Below are 16,527 nucleotides of genomic sequence, written 5' to 3'. Positions count from 1 at the left end.
TAAGAATGCCTGAACTCGATATTTTTTAGCAGATACCTTTGCAATGCAGCAAACTATCTTTCAGCATTTCAGAACTTATTATAAAGAACATATGTGGAATATGGTAGGTGAACTACTCATTACCCATCTTGGATATGGTAAGGTGAATTAAACCCTTCCAAAATTGCAAAGTCTCTTGCTCTCATTGAAGATTGCTGTTCAGAGGTAATACCTATTGATTATAAATCTCAGAAGCCCCTGTTGTCATCCATTGGCTCTTGTGTCATGGGGTTAACAAGGTTAAAGGCAATGTGGATTGCTGAAATGCCTGATTGATTTCCAGTAAGGATCCAGCTAAACTTCAAGATAGAGACCTTCATGTGGTGATGTGTCATGAACAGTTTGCCAGTACTGGTCGAATCCTGTAAGTAGATAAATGGAAACATCCTATGTTTGTCAATAGATTCAGCCAATGGCCGGTTACATGCATGTTGCATAATTGTGGCATCTCATGGTGCAGACGTGTGGCTGCTGATGAATGTGAACTCTCAGAGGTGTTGATACCAAAGTCCTTCTTATTCCATATATTTCATAAATTCAGATGGATGGTTCTGTGAGATTCAGATGTGATAACTGCAGACTCAAATGCATTGATTGTCAGGGCCAAAATGTCAACCATTTGTAAATTCAGAATGGCAGTCAAAGAAATTTTACCAAAGGTGGACTGACTGCCAGTGTCCAGAATACAATGCAAAAGTTTTTTCTCATCTGTGAGTACTTCAACATAATTGCTTGCTGTCTGCAGGAGTGTAAAGCTGGGACATCCTGTGTTTGCATTGCCCACTGAGCTAGAACTCATTTGTGCGCTAGAAGATCTTGATGTTTTGTGGCCACAAATAGAGTTGTGTTGGTGGTCTTAACAGAATGAGCAGAAAACATTGCTTTTATTTGCACTATTTTAAAAGTATGGCCTTGCTTAACACAAAGGAAAAACTTATTACACGATTACAGTATCCTGAGATGCTCTCATATCTCTGGAACAGTTTGGCAATCCTGACAAGGAACTCTTTGAGTGTAAGGTCACAAAAGGCCAATGATGTTTACACAATTCGATGCCTTATATATTATCTACAATGCAGCAACAATATTGGTTGCCAGTGACCACAGCGGTTGGGACTGGAGGTATCCAGAGGCAAGCACAGCATGAGCTACGGAGCATAGTTGAACTGTTTGGTTGACAAGTAACTTACAACAGTGCTACAGCACTAGTGGAGTTGACACAAAGCAGAGAAATGGCAACCAAACATTGCATTATATCTACGACAACAGTTGCTGAAGTTGACATTTCATCAGAAAGGAACCCAAGGAATTTTGCAGAGTCAGAAAGAAGTGACAGAAGACGTATTAGCATTTCTGCAAGATGAGCCATTTGAATGTGGTGCCATATATGCAAGACAGTGCAGACAATGTGCATGAGGGGTACAATGATGATGATACATGTTTAACAAGTGAAAGTGATGTTGAAACAGGTGTTGCACCATGTAGTTCATCATCCACATTGGACAGGGAGCCACAAATCCTGTTTCCAATGAAACATAATGAAGGACAATTCAGTTCTTGTTCAAGGAGCAGGTAATAAACATAATTACATATGTGTTAGATCAGCCACAGCATTGTAAAACAACCAATGAAGAACAGATATCAAATAAGTACACAGCAGCATGACCATGTAGTGCATAAGAAGTAGTATGGATCTTCAAGGGAGGACAAGATGCACTTGTTACAAAAACTGGTGTTTGCACATTTCAGAGATGATTGATAGAACTTGTAGGACATGAATGATAAAGACCTCTTACATTATTCACATCAGACTGTGTGCAGCATAAATTACAGTGATGTCTAGGGAAGCAGTGGATGGTTGCTTAGCTTCAAACAGTGTCACAGGATTGATAATGAAATTTCACATGAAGCATCAACTTGACAAAGCACAGCAAACTGCGGAGTCTGACTGAAAATTTTTGGATCAAGTAGACAAACTTATCCCTTTATTCAGTAACGAATTTGTTTTCACCTCCGGCCAATCTGGATTTAAAGATGAAATGCATATGTTAGTAACCCTGGGAATTAGAGGTACCAATAGAACTGTATCATGATAACTAACATCAGTGCCTTAATGCATTTGTATATAATTATGCTGATTGTTAATCTGGATGATAAATTGCCTGGGAAGTTATTTATTCTGCTGTGAGAATTTGGAGCTGCTATGCCCCTCTGATTCTTTTTTGTGTGCAAATCTATAGCCCAGTACATAGTCGCAAGCTTACGAAAAAAAAAGCTCAAGTGACTCCTGTATATAAGAAAGGTAAAAGAATGGACCCACAAAATTACACACTAATATCCTGAATATTGGTTTGCTGCAGAATTTAGAACATATTCTGAGTTTGAATGTAATAAATTTCCTAGAGACCGAAATGCTTATGTCCACAAATTTAAAAAGCATTGCTCATACAAAACTCTGCTTGCAGATTCTGTATTTCTAGATTTCCAGAAAGCATTGGATATGGTGCATCATTGCAGACTGTTAATGGAGGTACAAGCATATGGAGTAGGTTCCCAATTATGTGAGTAGCTTGAAGACTTTTCAAGTAATAGAACTCGGCATGTTGTCATCTATGGCAAGTGTTCATCAGAGTCAAATGTATCATCAGGAGTGCCTCAAGGAAGTGTGATAGAACTGCTGTTAGTTTCTATGTGCATTAATGATGTGGCAGGCAGGGTGGGCAGCAATCTGTGTTTGTTTGCTGATGATGCTGTGGTGATCGGAAAGGTGTTGAAGTTGAGTGATGGGAGGAGGATACAAGATAACTTAGACAAAATTTGTAATTGGTATGATGAATGGCAACTAATTCTAAATGGAGAAAAATGTAAGTTAATGCTGATGAGTAGGAAAAACAAACCCTTAATGTTTGGATACAGCATTAGTAATGCCCTGCTTATAGGATGCTAGTGTGACCTATTCTTGAGTACTGCTCGAGTGTTTGAGATCCACACCAAGTTGGATTAAAGGAACACATCAAAGCAGTTCAGAAGCCAGCTGCTAGATTTGTTATCAGTAGATTCGAACAACATGCAAGTATTACAGAGATGCTTCGGGAACTCCAATGGTAATCCCTGGAGGGAAGCTGACATTCTTTATGAGTAACATTATTGAGAAAATTTAGAAAACTGGTGTTTGAAGCTGACTACAGAATGTTTTACTGCCACCAATGTACATATTGCATAAGAACCACAAAGATGAGATAATAGAAATTAGGGGCTATACAGAGGCATATAGGGAGTAATTTTGGCCTTGCTCTATCTGTGAGTGGAACAGGAAAGGAAATGACATGGTACTCTTCCTACACACACTGTATGGTGGCTTACAGAATACGTATGTATGTTGAGATGTAGACTATGATTGTGTTGTTGCTCCTTCATATCAGCAAAGTCGGAAATGTAGCTTGCAGAAATTCTTCCGTGTGTCGACTGCAGTGATTCCTCCTGGGTCTCATCACCAGAATGTTTGATGTAGCTTCAAGTAAGTGAGTAAAACATGCTACTTGCTTTCACATCAACAAGAGTGTTTGTTTTTGTCAAAGATAGACAGAACATAGTGAGTCATACAGAGATGTTGTAATACATCATTCTTCTTAACACGCTGCAACACTGCCTGTACTTTCTCCAAATGAAGACATTGTTTTCAGTCTTGGAGTCATTGAACTTTTGTGTATGTTATGTACTGAGAAGTATCTGTCATGCTACAACTGTTTTGGCATTAATGACCATTTTTGTATGGCATTATTATTTCAGTCTGAAAAGTCTACTTAATTTATGTGTGTTTATTACAGGCTCATCCGGATCTGATGACCCTCCACCTCCAAAGCCAGCTCGATTTCCCGTCCCGGGTGCTGCGAATCCCGCATCGGCAAATGCTGCTGCCGGGCCGACTACGTATATAGTGGCGCAGAACCCGGAGGTGCTGGTGCAATTGTTGCGCGAGAATGAAACCCGTGGGCTGTCGCCGGCGCAGTACAACACGCCGGCCTCGGTCTTCAACACACTAGCGGTAGACTTTGAGCCCGCTGCGAACTGCGGGGCTGGCCCCTCGGGCGTGCCCGATAATCCTGCTGATCAGTCAGTGCCGGCACCAGCGCCGGCAGAGCCGCCCTCCCCCAGCTCTGAACAGGTTCGCCCTCTGCCTCAGGCTGGGCTGTGGTGGTGTGCAGTCGCAGGTTCCTGAAAACAGCCTCTCCTTTCCCGACATCTGTATGTGTCACTAAAACTACCTGTCTTGTTCTCATCTACTGATGGTTCTGGTCAATATTCGAGCTATTAACAGCATGGGAAAAGTGTGTGATTTGTTTGTTATTCTGTAGCCTTTCAGAATACTAAAAGTCATTGTGAGTGGATTAAACTGTGCAGGAGATTGGTAAGAATAGTTATGATTGTGTCAAAATTAAATGAAAACAGAACATCACATTTAAGATAAGTGCTTTTCTCTAGCAAAAAATAGTGTTGCAAAAGTTACAGAAGCCAGTGACAGCTCTGCATCTGATTAAGGTTTGAGTAAGGATGATTTCTAGGTAATTCTTACCATGTGAGCGATTTGAACATCACCCTTGGATCGAGTCAAAACAACTTTGGGTGTCAGAAAATTGACATTGGTGAACACAGCACTGATGAGTCTCACTCCAATATCAATGGAGGATCTTCCCACTTACTCCTTTCCAACCCTACTTTGTGTGTAGTGTAAATGAGTATTAAAAGTTTAGCTATTTAGCTAGGAATAACACAACTTATTATTTAGTAAAAAATGCACAACTTCTCAAATAGAAATGAAAGCTGAATTTTTTGCTTGTAATTTGAAGAAGTAATACAGTACTCTGTATTCATGGACCAACTTTTAAGAAAGCCCTTCTTTAAATTAACATTTATGTTGGTCCCAATTTAACTGTTGTAGGATCAGTGTTGCTGCAACAAGTTTTTAACCACAAATTAAAATGCCATTTTGATGAAATTTGTGACTTGTCATAGTTTGCAACTCGTTTTTTTGTTTTTACAAATTGCAAATAAAGTAAATGGCAACACTTTTTTGTTCAGTAGGGAGATCATAGTTTTTAGTTGATAGTGTTCACTGATAAGTTCATGGTTTTCAGTTACTCCATATCATCTTATAAAATGACTGAATCAACAGCCCACACACTAAAAGTTTTGATACACTTGAGAATGTGGCCAGCAAATGAAGACCACTTACCCATTTAACAACTTTGTCAGTATACCGTGCTAGAAGGTAGAAACAAAGTAATAAAATTTTTAAGAAAGGGATTAGTTTCCTTCGATTTTTTGGCAGTATTAAGGAACTTATGAGCCTTGCCTGCTAAGGCTAATTTATTGTTATGCTAAGCTGTTTTCTAATTTCTAGCAAGTGATGAGTTTGTACTTGAAGATTGCATATACCACCAAAAAATGTTCGATTTACTATTCTGGTTCACTCCTTCATGGGTCCACATGTAAGGAAAACATTTTTTAAAGGAATAAGCTGTTTGAATCACAAGAGCTCCATGTAAAAGCTATTACATTTTGAGGATGTTAGAACTGAAGCTTTTATAAAAGCATTTTTTTCTTTTAAATATACCAGAAGAGCAATTTTGCTGGTGATTTGAGAGCTCCCAGTGTAAGTACTTCAAGTCTTGGAAATGAGTTAAATAATAAGTGTTCTAGGTGTATACTAACATATGACATTACCATGTTGTTGTGAAACACATTCAAGATACTGATACATACCTGTCAAGTTTTCAGCAGAAATGTGGACTAAGTGTGAGGGAACTTCTTCAGATACCTTCACATGAAAAAGACTGGTTAAGTAGTGAACATACATGTTAGTCATAATAGAAAACCAGGAAAATGTTTCATCCATTGATGCTACATTAGAAGTATACAAGAATATTCCAAAATGTTTGAATAGGGAAAACTAATGAATGTGTGTCCGTATGAGGATGCATGTCATTTTATATGAACTATTTCATCTAGTTTGCACCTGTTATTGACAAGGGTTGTGGAAGGGAAGTACATTCCAGACTTGTACCTGCAAACAAACAAAAGAATTAATTATGTAACTGTATTTTTTGAGGTGATAATGAAATCTGTAACTACCCCTTGTGTTATCACTCTTGTATTTATGCATAAAAATTTCAGTCTTAGAGAACTTCCCATTAATGATTTTCGTAATTGATGATTGTCTGTCTTTCCTTTCACAGTTTGAACCTGTGTTTGATCAGTGTTTCACTTCATTGTGTGTGATAGAAAAGCAACAGTATGTACTGTACAATATGAAACTCACTTCTAGAGTGGTGCAGGAACGACATTATGTTTCCTATTCCATGCCAGGCAGTAGTGGAGTTCCTTACTGGAGTGACTACTATCAAAGAGCTATTGCTCAGAGGCACAGTTGCAACTTTTGATCCAATAATTATGAAAATAAAAGTGTCCCGTATATATGAGAGAACTATAGATAACAGTCTTTTGTCTCTGACACGTTTATTCATGACTGAATCAATTACACCATTTTGTGAGGCCTCACAGATGCTGCTAAAGACATCCTCCTCACCCTCTTAAATCACATTTAGGAGACAGCAAGCTTCCACAACCCCCTCCCTCCCTCTGTCCCCCTTTAAGTCCCCTGAAACCAATGAAATATCATCAATGTCCTTTGTGGAAAGATGTTGGAGCATATGATGAACAACAGGCTTACCTGGTTTGTAGAGTTCAGACAGCTCTAAACACTTCCAATGTGAGCTAAGGAGATATCATTTTGACCTGGCCCTGCAGGAGACAGCTATCCATCAGGCTGCCCTATGCAAGCTGCTGTTTGAAAATGGTCTGCAACATTGTTTGGAGGTGTTCTCAGACAATTTTGCTAGTGGGGCCTCTGGGGACAATTTCTCTTTTATAGCATCTACCCTGTCACATCAGTATTTCAGAAACTGAGTTAAGAAAGTCATATTTTCTATATATCTTTAATGCATCAGTTTCTGATGTACAAGATGCATTTAAATTCCTCCTGCACAAAAAAATGTAGAATTATATTCCAGGCATACGAGATTTGGTGGTATTTGTTAGCCTTATTTATGACACAAAGCTTATGTCAATGTGCTCTGTATGTTTGTGAGAGAGTAAGTGGATTTGAGTACAATTCTATGGCAATATGGTTACCATTTAAAATATTTTAAGCACATATAATATTTATTAGAGCACTGATAACTTCACTGTTGAGTACCCTACACAAACAAATTGACCAGCTATCCATTGAAAGTAAGGATGAAATTTCCTCAGACTGCAATTAAATGATCTTCAACATTTATTTTATTTTATTTTTTGCTTTATTTTATTTATTTTTCATTCTAACATGATTAATTTTTAGGCTATTAGCCCCATCTTCACATGTACCTGTTCTCACTAAAGAACTGCAATAAGCTAGTGCATACATCACACATTCCATTACTGTTGATTGAGCTAGATGGTTAGAAGCTAAAATCAAGTATGTTGTTTCCCTTTGTTTAGCCTGTAACCGTTTACGCAGCATAAAACATTATTTTATTTTATTTCTGTGTCGCTTTGAATAAAATGTTAACCTGTTCACTTATAAGGTCACATACACATTCGTTAATGGATGGTGTTATTAGTGATTCTGAACAAATAAAACTTCATATGGACATGTGGCCTATTCTGAATTATTTCTGAGACAGAGCGCATTTAATATCATATTTGTAAGCTGTTCTTGAAAAACTCGGAAACCGCACCCTCCAGCAAAAGTCTATTTCAGTACAAAATTAAACTACATTAAACTTCCTACAGAAAAGGACCTATTCATTTTTTTCTCTAGAACCTGTAGTCTGTGTGAAGAGAGCGCAAGAATATTGAGAATCTCACATGACATGCATGCGTTGCAGCTTAGGTAGGATTTTTAGGCCAGTTTGAGGTAGTTTCCCGACTTGATGGACCACGAGTGAACTATATGAAACTGTTTGTCTTGATTTCCTCTACGATACTGCGGTACATTGTAAACAATTACAATGTTTGAAAAAGGCAGAAAATAAATCACAGTGTACATTAAATGTGTTCCTCCTGACTCATACTGTATGAATTGGATAATATCATTGTAGAAATATTTCTTGCCTATGAGTATGTGAAACTGTAATTTGACATATATTTTGTCTTCAGCATTAAGGCATTAGCTAATCTCACTACTGCAGAAGGTCAAGGAATTTGTAACACATAATATCAATAGTAATGCAACTTATTATGTATGCAGTGGCTTATTGTAATTCGCTAATGCACACAGGTACAGCTGAAGATGATGCTAGTAGCATCGAAACTGATCATGTTAAAAAGAAATTGAAGATCATTTAATTGAAGTCTGAGACAAATTTATCCTTACTTCCAACTTATGGTACTGTTACTCTGGCAATAATGGAAAGTTTAAATAGGCCAACTATTATTTCTATAAATGGGTTTCTAAAGGCATGTATTGTGAATCAATTATAAGCAAATTCAGACAGTGTTTGAATGTTTATTATGATCACTAACAAGATTTGGATTCATAGTTGTGTTGTTAGCAAATTTTTAATCTTTAAAATCCTTTCAGTATCTTGGTAGATTAGTTATCTCGGACAGAAGCAGCAGTGCACCAGGTATCGAGCTTTGTGGAATTCAATAGTTTATCTCACTCCCACCAACCCCTCTACCCTCTTCTCTCATTCCAAATGGTAAGTTTAATTTTATTCCTTTGTTGTGTTGCAAAGACAGAACCCCTCTAATGTTTCTGATGTGGCATTGGTAATATGTTATCCCAGTTTTCTAATGTTTCATTTTACGGTGTACAGAAAGATCTTGCAAGCTCAGAAATAAGAAAAAAATTACTTTTGCAATTTTCTCACTCTTTCAAAACTCCATTTTTGAGATCAAATACTGCTATTTATGTAGAAAAGCCCATTGGAAGGTGTACTGAGAAGTTACCACAAGTTGTTGTGAGTGTGTATTGCATTATAAGGTTCTTCCAAAAACCACTGACGAAACGGTGATAAGTGACAAGGATATAAAATTCTACATAACTCGCTTATCTGGTTATCAATAACTCGTGTTCAGACAATAACTAGGCAAAAACAAGACATTTATGTACAAATTGTAGTAACTCCCCAATGTTCAAAATAATAATTCTGTGTCCACTTGTCTAACAAAGCTTGAAAGCACACAACATTTAAAAACTGCTCAAATAATATACATAGATCTGTATCCTGGGACTTGAGTTTGTTTCTTGTATATGTAGCCACATAGTCTTTCCTGTCACTAGTTCTAGAATTATATGATACTATCTTATAACCAAACACGATATATTTTCTAAATTTCTCATACGTTTTGCTGATATCAGACAATGAATTAAAATTACTAAACATATTTTTATTCACTCTAATAGATTACCTTACGAAGTGAAAACCTGTGTAGTATAGTGATACAGGAGTTTTATTTTCTTATGCATTATATGATCACAGCTCTTGGACTTAAAAAGATACTCAGACCTTTGACATATGACATTATTTATTGACATTTCAGAAATAAAAAATGAACTTTAGAAAGATACTGTGTTGTCAGTGAGCGAAAGGAAATGGATACCATAACAGTAAAAGTATGAAATTTGTTTTGGGTGTTTTATAGAATGTCAGAAAAATATGGGAAGTAATATTTCAGGTAAAGAAATTACAAAGATTGAGTGTAGTGACTACTAATCTCATACACTATTCAGAGTGAAAAAAATAATTCCTTCAATCAAAGCATAAGAACCAACTAAGGTGATGCAATAAACAGGTAATTGTGTATGAAATTGTGGTGGTTGTTGAAGAAATAATTATGTCAGGTACAAGTGGTGAGATGCTAAACACTTCCTCTTTCATTTCCCTCTAATTTCTTCTTTTACTGTTAGTCTCATTCCTTGTGCACCTTTGATATCAGGGACATGTTGTTAATTGGAAAATGAGGTGACTAAAAGCAGGAATTACAAAATGAGCTCTTGAAAAAGAAAAGAAAGAAATGAAGAGTTAGTAGCTTAATATTTACAGTGTAGCAATAAATTTATAAAGCAGTGTCAAGTTTGAAGATACTATGTTCAAATATTAAATTGATTTCATTTCTCATTTTGGAGCAGGGGGAGGGGAGGGGGGGGGGATAGTACCATGAATAGTTTCCTGTTTCATAAATTTTCAGATTTCTCCATGTCTTGCCTTCTGACTTTGGCACACCTCAGAAGATATTAAACGATATGGTTTTCCTACGAATGCCAAACATGTGGTGTTTTTTTTTGTCAGCTGTTACCTTTTGTCGGATTTCAGTTTTCGTTGATTAGGGCAGTAGACATAACATGCTAAATGTGCTTTAATACCTGCCTATTATTATAAGATTTGTAATATAATGTTTTTAATTATATGAGGATTGTAAAAGGACAGATATGTAGCTACAATTATTTAAATTAGGAATAAAATCAAGCAATAGAAGATTAAGGATGGAACATTGACAGTATTATGAAAAGGATAGATTGCTGTTCACCATATAGAGGACATGCTGAGTTGCAGACAGTCACAGCAAAAAGACTGCTATACATGGAATTTCAGCCCAAAAGCCTTCTCTGCTGTAGAAAAAACACACACGCTTTCATGCAAGCACAAAAACACACACACACACACACACACACACACACACACACACACACACACATACACGATCACTGTCTCCGGCAACAGAGGCTGAACTGCAAGCAACCGCTGCTGCTGCTGCTGATGTGAGAAGTAATTTTTCATGCCATGTCTCTCCAGTCACTTACTACTTCACACATTTCCACCATCTGGCCACAGAGGAACATTCCCTCATTACTCGGTACCCACCAGGACTGGAGCAACTGAATTGTATTCTTCACCAGGGTTTTGGCTCTCTCTCTCTGTCTTGAAATGAGGAATATCCTACCCACTATCCTTCTCACCCCTTCGCCCTCCTAAGTGTTATACTGTCACCCATCGAACCTACACAATATCCTTGTCCATCCCTACCCCACCCCTTCTCCGATCCCCGTGCCTTATGGATCATATCCCTGTAAGAGATCTACATTCAGAACATGTCCCATACATACTCTCATCACCACCTGCTCCAGTCCAGTCACCAGCACCACTTATCTCACCAAAGGCAGGACTACCTGCGAAAGCAGTCAAGTGATCTACAGCCTAAGTAGCAACCATTGTGCTGTGTCCTGCAAGGGCATGGCAACCAACAAGCTTTTTGTCTCTATGAATGACCACTGGCAAAGTGTGACTAAACGAGAACTGGACCACCCAGTTGCTGAACATGCTGCCCAACACAGTGTACTCCACTTCAGCGACTGCTCCAGAGTCTGTGCCATTTGGATCCTTCCTACCAACATCAGCTTTTGTGAATTGTGTAGGTGGGAACTCTCACTGCGATACATCCTTTGTTCCCATATCCTCTGGCCTCAGCCTTCATTTGTCCCTGTCCTTCACCCACCTATTTAATGAACAAAGTAAGAGCAAATGGACTGTCAGACCAATTGTGTGATTGGATTGAAGAGTTCCTAGATAACGCATTAGGAATGATTTTAAAATGGAATGATCATATAAAGTTGATCGTCAGTAAAGCAGTTTCCAGACTGAGATTCATTGGAAGAATCCTAAGGAAGTGCAATCTGAAAACAAAGGAAGTAGGTAACAGTACACTTGTTCGCCCACTGCTTGAATATTGCTCACCAGTTTGGGATCTGTACCAGATAGGGTTGATAGAAAAGATAGAGAAGATCCAACGGTGAGCAGCGCACTTCATTGCAGGATGATTTAGTAATCGCGAAAGCATTGCGAAGATGACAGATAAACTCCAGTGGAAGACTCTGCAGGAGAGACGCTCAGTAGCTCGGTACGGGCTCTTGTTGAAGTTTCGAGAACATACCTTCACCGAAGAGTCAAGCAGTATATTGCTCCCTCCTATGTATATCTCACGAAGAGATCATGAGAATAAAATCAGGGAGATTAGAACCCACACACAGGCATACCGACAGTCTTTCTTTCCACGAACAATACGAGACTGGAATAGAATGGAGAACCGATAGAGGTACTCGAAGTACCCTCCATCACACACCGTCAGGTGGCTTGCGGAGTATGGATGTAGATGTAGATGTAGATATTCCCTTCACAGCTCTCACTCCAGCACTGCACAGCCTTCTAGTCCACCAATGAACCCACTAGTCTCTTTCTTTTTCCCCCTCCTCTCCTTCTCTCCTCTCATTTTGTGCTCCCCTCCCCCCGCCCCCTCCTTTCCACTCCCCTTTCCTTGCCTCCAACCTCCAAACTAAACCTAGGCGTGCTGCTCTCTCCCCACTTCATTCCTGTATACTCCCACAAGCAGCTCTACACCCTCCACACCCCTACCCTGCTACCCCTCCCCCTCCCTGCCGCAGCTTCCTCCTGAACCCCACCACCCAAATTGCTTCTCGTCAGGTGCAATTGCTCCCAGTCCAGCCTCTGTGGCCAGAGACAGTGGTCATGTGTGTGTGGGATGTTCTTGCAAGAACATATGTGTGTTGTCTACAGTAGAGAAGGTCTTTCGACTGAAAGCTCTATGTATAGCAGCCTTTTTGTGTGCCTGTCTGTGACTCTGCATCTCCTTTATGTGGTGAGTAGCAAAATATCCTTTTCTTAAATTAAAAGTAGTTAATAATACACTGTTGTATAGCTAATTCAGAAAGCCACAATTACTTGTTGAAGAAAATGAAATAGTTCTTTGTGAAAGGTAGAATGAAGTTTTCCTTTGAAAATTTCCAGAATTCTGTGTAAAAATTGTTTTGGGCAGAAAGTTTGTACTACAACTTGCAACAAAGTTAGCCAGCTTTCAGGCTTGCATCTCTGCTGGTGTTACATTGATTGACATAGAAATTCTATTAATTGTCTGGGATGAAATTGGTTATTGGGTTGGTGGGTACTGTGTGGAACACTGTACTCATATTGTACATTTGTAATTTGTAAAAATGAGCTTGTTTAGTTTTCTTTTTATCAATACCACTTTCAGTGTAATCTAATACCCTACTGATCAGTAATTATTTCTTAGTTTGAAAGCATCATTTTGATTTACCACATACTCTTACTACTGTAACTCTCATGTTTTAAACTGGAGGATCAGGCCTGAAGCTGTCTGAGCTGCTGTGTCCTTTCACATTTCTTTATGTTGTGTGTAGATATGCCGTGGCTAGCTTCCTGCAAGACAGACATCTATTGACATATGTTTCAGAGAGAAATTTTCAAATATGAAGAAATGCTCATGTACTGTATTTCGTCTGTGTGTGCTTACTTTAAAGATAAGTCAAACTGTTTTGAATATTAATCAGTACTTTGTTACAATTATTTTAGAATTTAATTAAATATTAAATTAAAATGTGTATTTCACGAGAACACTGTCATGATATCTTTTTGTATTATTTGCTAACATAAGAATGAGCCAGGAAAGAAACCTAACACCAGGGTGACCAAAAAACTACTGTTTCCTTTCCTTTCCCTTTTTACCTCCTCGAGCTAGAAGTGACTGCAACACCACTACACTCCACGCCTGCCTGGTTTTAAGTATGCAGCATGGAGTGTTGCATTGAGGCCTGCGCATGTGAGTGCTGCTATGCCCACTGTTTGAATCTAGCAGGCAAGTACTGGCACACAGTTTGTACCTTGTTGTGATTCTGCATTTCTCAGCTAGATTTTACTTCAGCATCTATTTTCTTCTTTATGACATTAATTTGGGCCATTTTACTTTACATCCAACAATTATTTTTGTGAAGCTGGAATCCCTTTTTTTGTTGTTCATTTCCATTTCGTATACAAATATGTGGTTTCCAGTAAGCTTCATTCAAATGCATATCACTTTGTCCCAGTGATTTAGACCTTTCTACTAGGATCTTCTTCAGGAGTCTTTTGGTGCTCCCAGTTAACAACCAAAGTGGCACTTACTCATTTAGGAGAATTTCAGCCAGTTTTGTATGACAGATGAGTATGTGGAGTAAGTTTGGTTCTGTTGTGTACTTTGATACTGAATTAGAACAGCTATGCATGGGTATGTTGCTGTCTTATGTTTCGACAGTTATTCAGGAGAACTTGTTTTTGTCTGCCTTTCCTGTTTAAATGTCAATGATTTCCTTTGTAGATGTTAAAGCTCTGTACTGAAGATGTAATAGTAACCAAGCTCTGAAAAATGTTCAGTGAACAAGCTACAGGGTCTCGCTGGTATTTGTATCGTGGATATGTCAATCCACATTGGCAGTTTGTTACTAGATCAAGGTGGTTTAAATTTTGAAACACTTGTCTTGTAATGGTATTATGAGCAGAATGACATTGAAATTGTATAAAGTGCATATTTAAACCATCAACTGCTTCTATTTTAAACCCAGATATCAACCGGTTTCAGTCTTGGACCATCTTCATGGATAAGAGTTATAATGGTTGAAGCCACCATATTACATTAGTCATTACTTTAAATGTGTAGTGCGTGCCATGAATGTCAATATACAATACTGGACTTTTAGAAGCAAACATACAAATACTAAATGTATTAGAAATGTAATAGAAATTGCTACATTCAAAAAGTGCCACTCCTATCGTGTAGATTAGATTATGACATAAACAAACAGTCTCTATGATGTGATACATAGTCCTCATTTTGTAGAAGACATGTGACTAGCTGGAAAAAAAAAAGACCTCTCTCTGTATAAGCATGTCAATTACCAATTTGAAATGGCATTGCATTCCAGTACATTATGAATATTTTGATGTATTTCATGGATAAACAGTTTCAACATGCATAAAGCATATTAATTAGGCCATCATGAAATACTTCATAGATGCTTTACTGCCAGCAATTAGGACATTGCCAAGGAAGCAAAGAATATTTGGACTCAGGGAGTCAGTTCTGCATATCTGTAATGAATGTTTGTGTGAAAGAGCTCTTGACTTTGCCAGTGTATAGACAGCAGATAAGTGTTCTGTGTAAGTTTGAAGTATTAGATAAAAGCAGCAGCCAAGTAGTGTTTGTTTTTTGTTTAATGATCATTGTGGATGATTGGCACCAGTCATAGTTTGTTGTCAGTGTACTATGTAGAAGAAGCTAGCAGTGGTTGGCTGTGCCTGTCGATGTGTAACTCAAGTCATTCCACATCTCTGAAGGTTACTCCTTTGTCACGGAATTTATGGAAGATGATTTGTGACATCAACTGATGAATGAAAAGAAACTGAATATGTTGTAGACAAAGTACTTGTACCCTCCTTCTCCCCTCAGGATTTTGCGACAGTGTATGCCCGTGTGCTGCTTCATATTTTGTGAGGCTGAGAAGTGCAGGAATCATGAGTATTTATTGAAATTGCTTGATATAGCACTATTTTAAGCTCACAGTAAGTATCTGAAGCCTTCCCATTTGAAATGTAATCTAAGAAGGCAGTATTATGCACTATTGCAGAGTATCAGCTTGGCATGATACTGAGTCTCACTGGTAGCATGGCATTGACTGAGCAGCATGTATATTTTAAATTTATTATTGTGTTTGTATCAATTTTGTTTCATTTTCTCTTATAGTTATTTCTTAAGTTCAAATTTTTGCATGTTTTACAATATGAGTTTAAACTTTTTCACTGTTACATATGTTTTAGTTGTGTTCTTTGTTTGCATGTTGCCTGTTTGACATCTTTGTATTTTTTTAGTGGTGGAAAATATTTTAGTGATTCTGAAATAGATCTATGTAATGTTGTGAGTTTAGTTTAGTTTTCAAAATTTCATGTGTCTAACATACATTTCCTCATAATAAACAAAAATGAACTGACAGTGTTGAAACAATTGTCAGTTCTGATAGGCCAAAAAATTTGAATTGTGTCATGTTGATTTAATTACAAAATGTGTGTTGCTGTGTTTGGTGTTGTGTTAGATGTTGGACTAATTGTTTTTCTCTCCCACGTAACCTAATGTGGCAATATTCTTGTCCAATGTGGCAAAATTCTTGTTTTTATATGTTTAGATTGTAATGTGAAAGTTGTGCAGTTTAGATGTAGTTTTGTTTATTTCAGTACCTAACTAGGAGATATTGGGCCATTTAACATACTCTTTTCGATTTACGAGACCCAATTGTATATCGCTACTATATAGAGCAAAAGTCAAAAGTAAATGTAATGAGATGTTGAATGGAGGATACTGAATAGTATAGTTGGCTATTCAATTCTTTGCTGATGTAAACAGTGACTTGAATATTTTGTGGCTGACTTACTGAAGGTCTCCATATATCAGTCTCAGACTATCAGTATTAGCTACAATTGTTGCTGATAGTCAGTATGCAATGCTGTCACTCTTGCAGTTCAAACTAGTCTTTGAAATAACTCCAGGAGTATTATTAAGAAGTGATTGGAAGGAATATTAAGGAATAGTATTCAACAATAATGT

General features: G+C 37.8%; 1 protein-coding gene across 10 annotated transcripts in view; it reads left to right on the top strand.

The window, feature by feature from the left end:
- LOC126279066 (focal adhesion kinase 1) overlaps positions 1-16,527 on the top strand; it is a 743,693-nt gene that overhangs the window by 667,468 nt on the left and 59,698 nt on the right. For 6 of the 10 annotated variants that reach the window (XM_049979508.1, XM_049979509.1, XM_049979507.1 and 3 more), the window contains one exon: positions 3,867-4,204. In XM_049979508.1, the coding sequence (XP_049835465.1) occupies positions 3,867-4,204 (338 nt within the window). The remainder of the gene's footprint in view (positions 1-3,866; positions 4,205-16,527) is intronic. The other 4 variants (XM_049979513.1, XM_049979511.1, XM_049979512.1 and 1 more) reach the window with 1 other exon arrangement.

Source organism: Schistocerca gregaria, chromosome 6 (assembly GCF_023897955.1).
Source record: "Schistocerca gregaria isolate iqSchGreg1 chromosome 6, iqSchGreg1.2, whole genome shotgun sequence".
Classification (NCBI taxonomy): Eukaryota; Metazoa; Arthropoda; class Insecta; order Orthoptera; family Acrididae; genus Schistocerca; species Schistocerca gregaria.
Note: the sequence above shows the minus strand (reverse complement) of the source record. Positions and strands in the feature narration are given on the sequence as shown.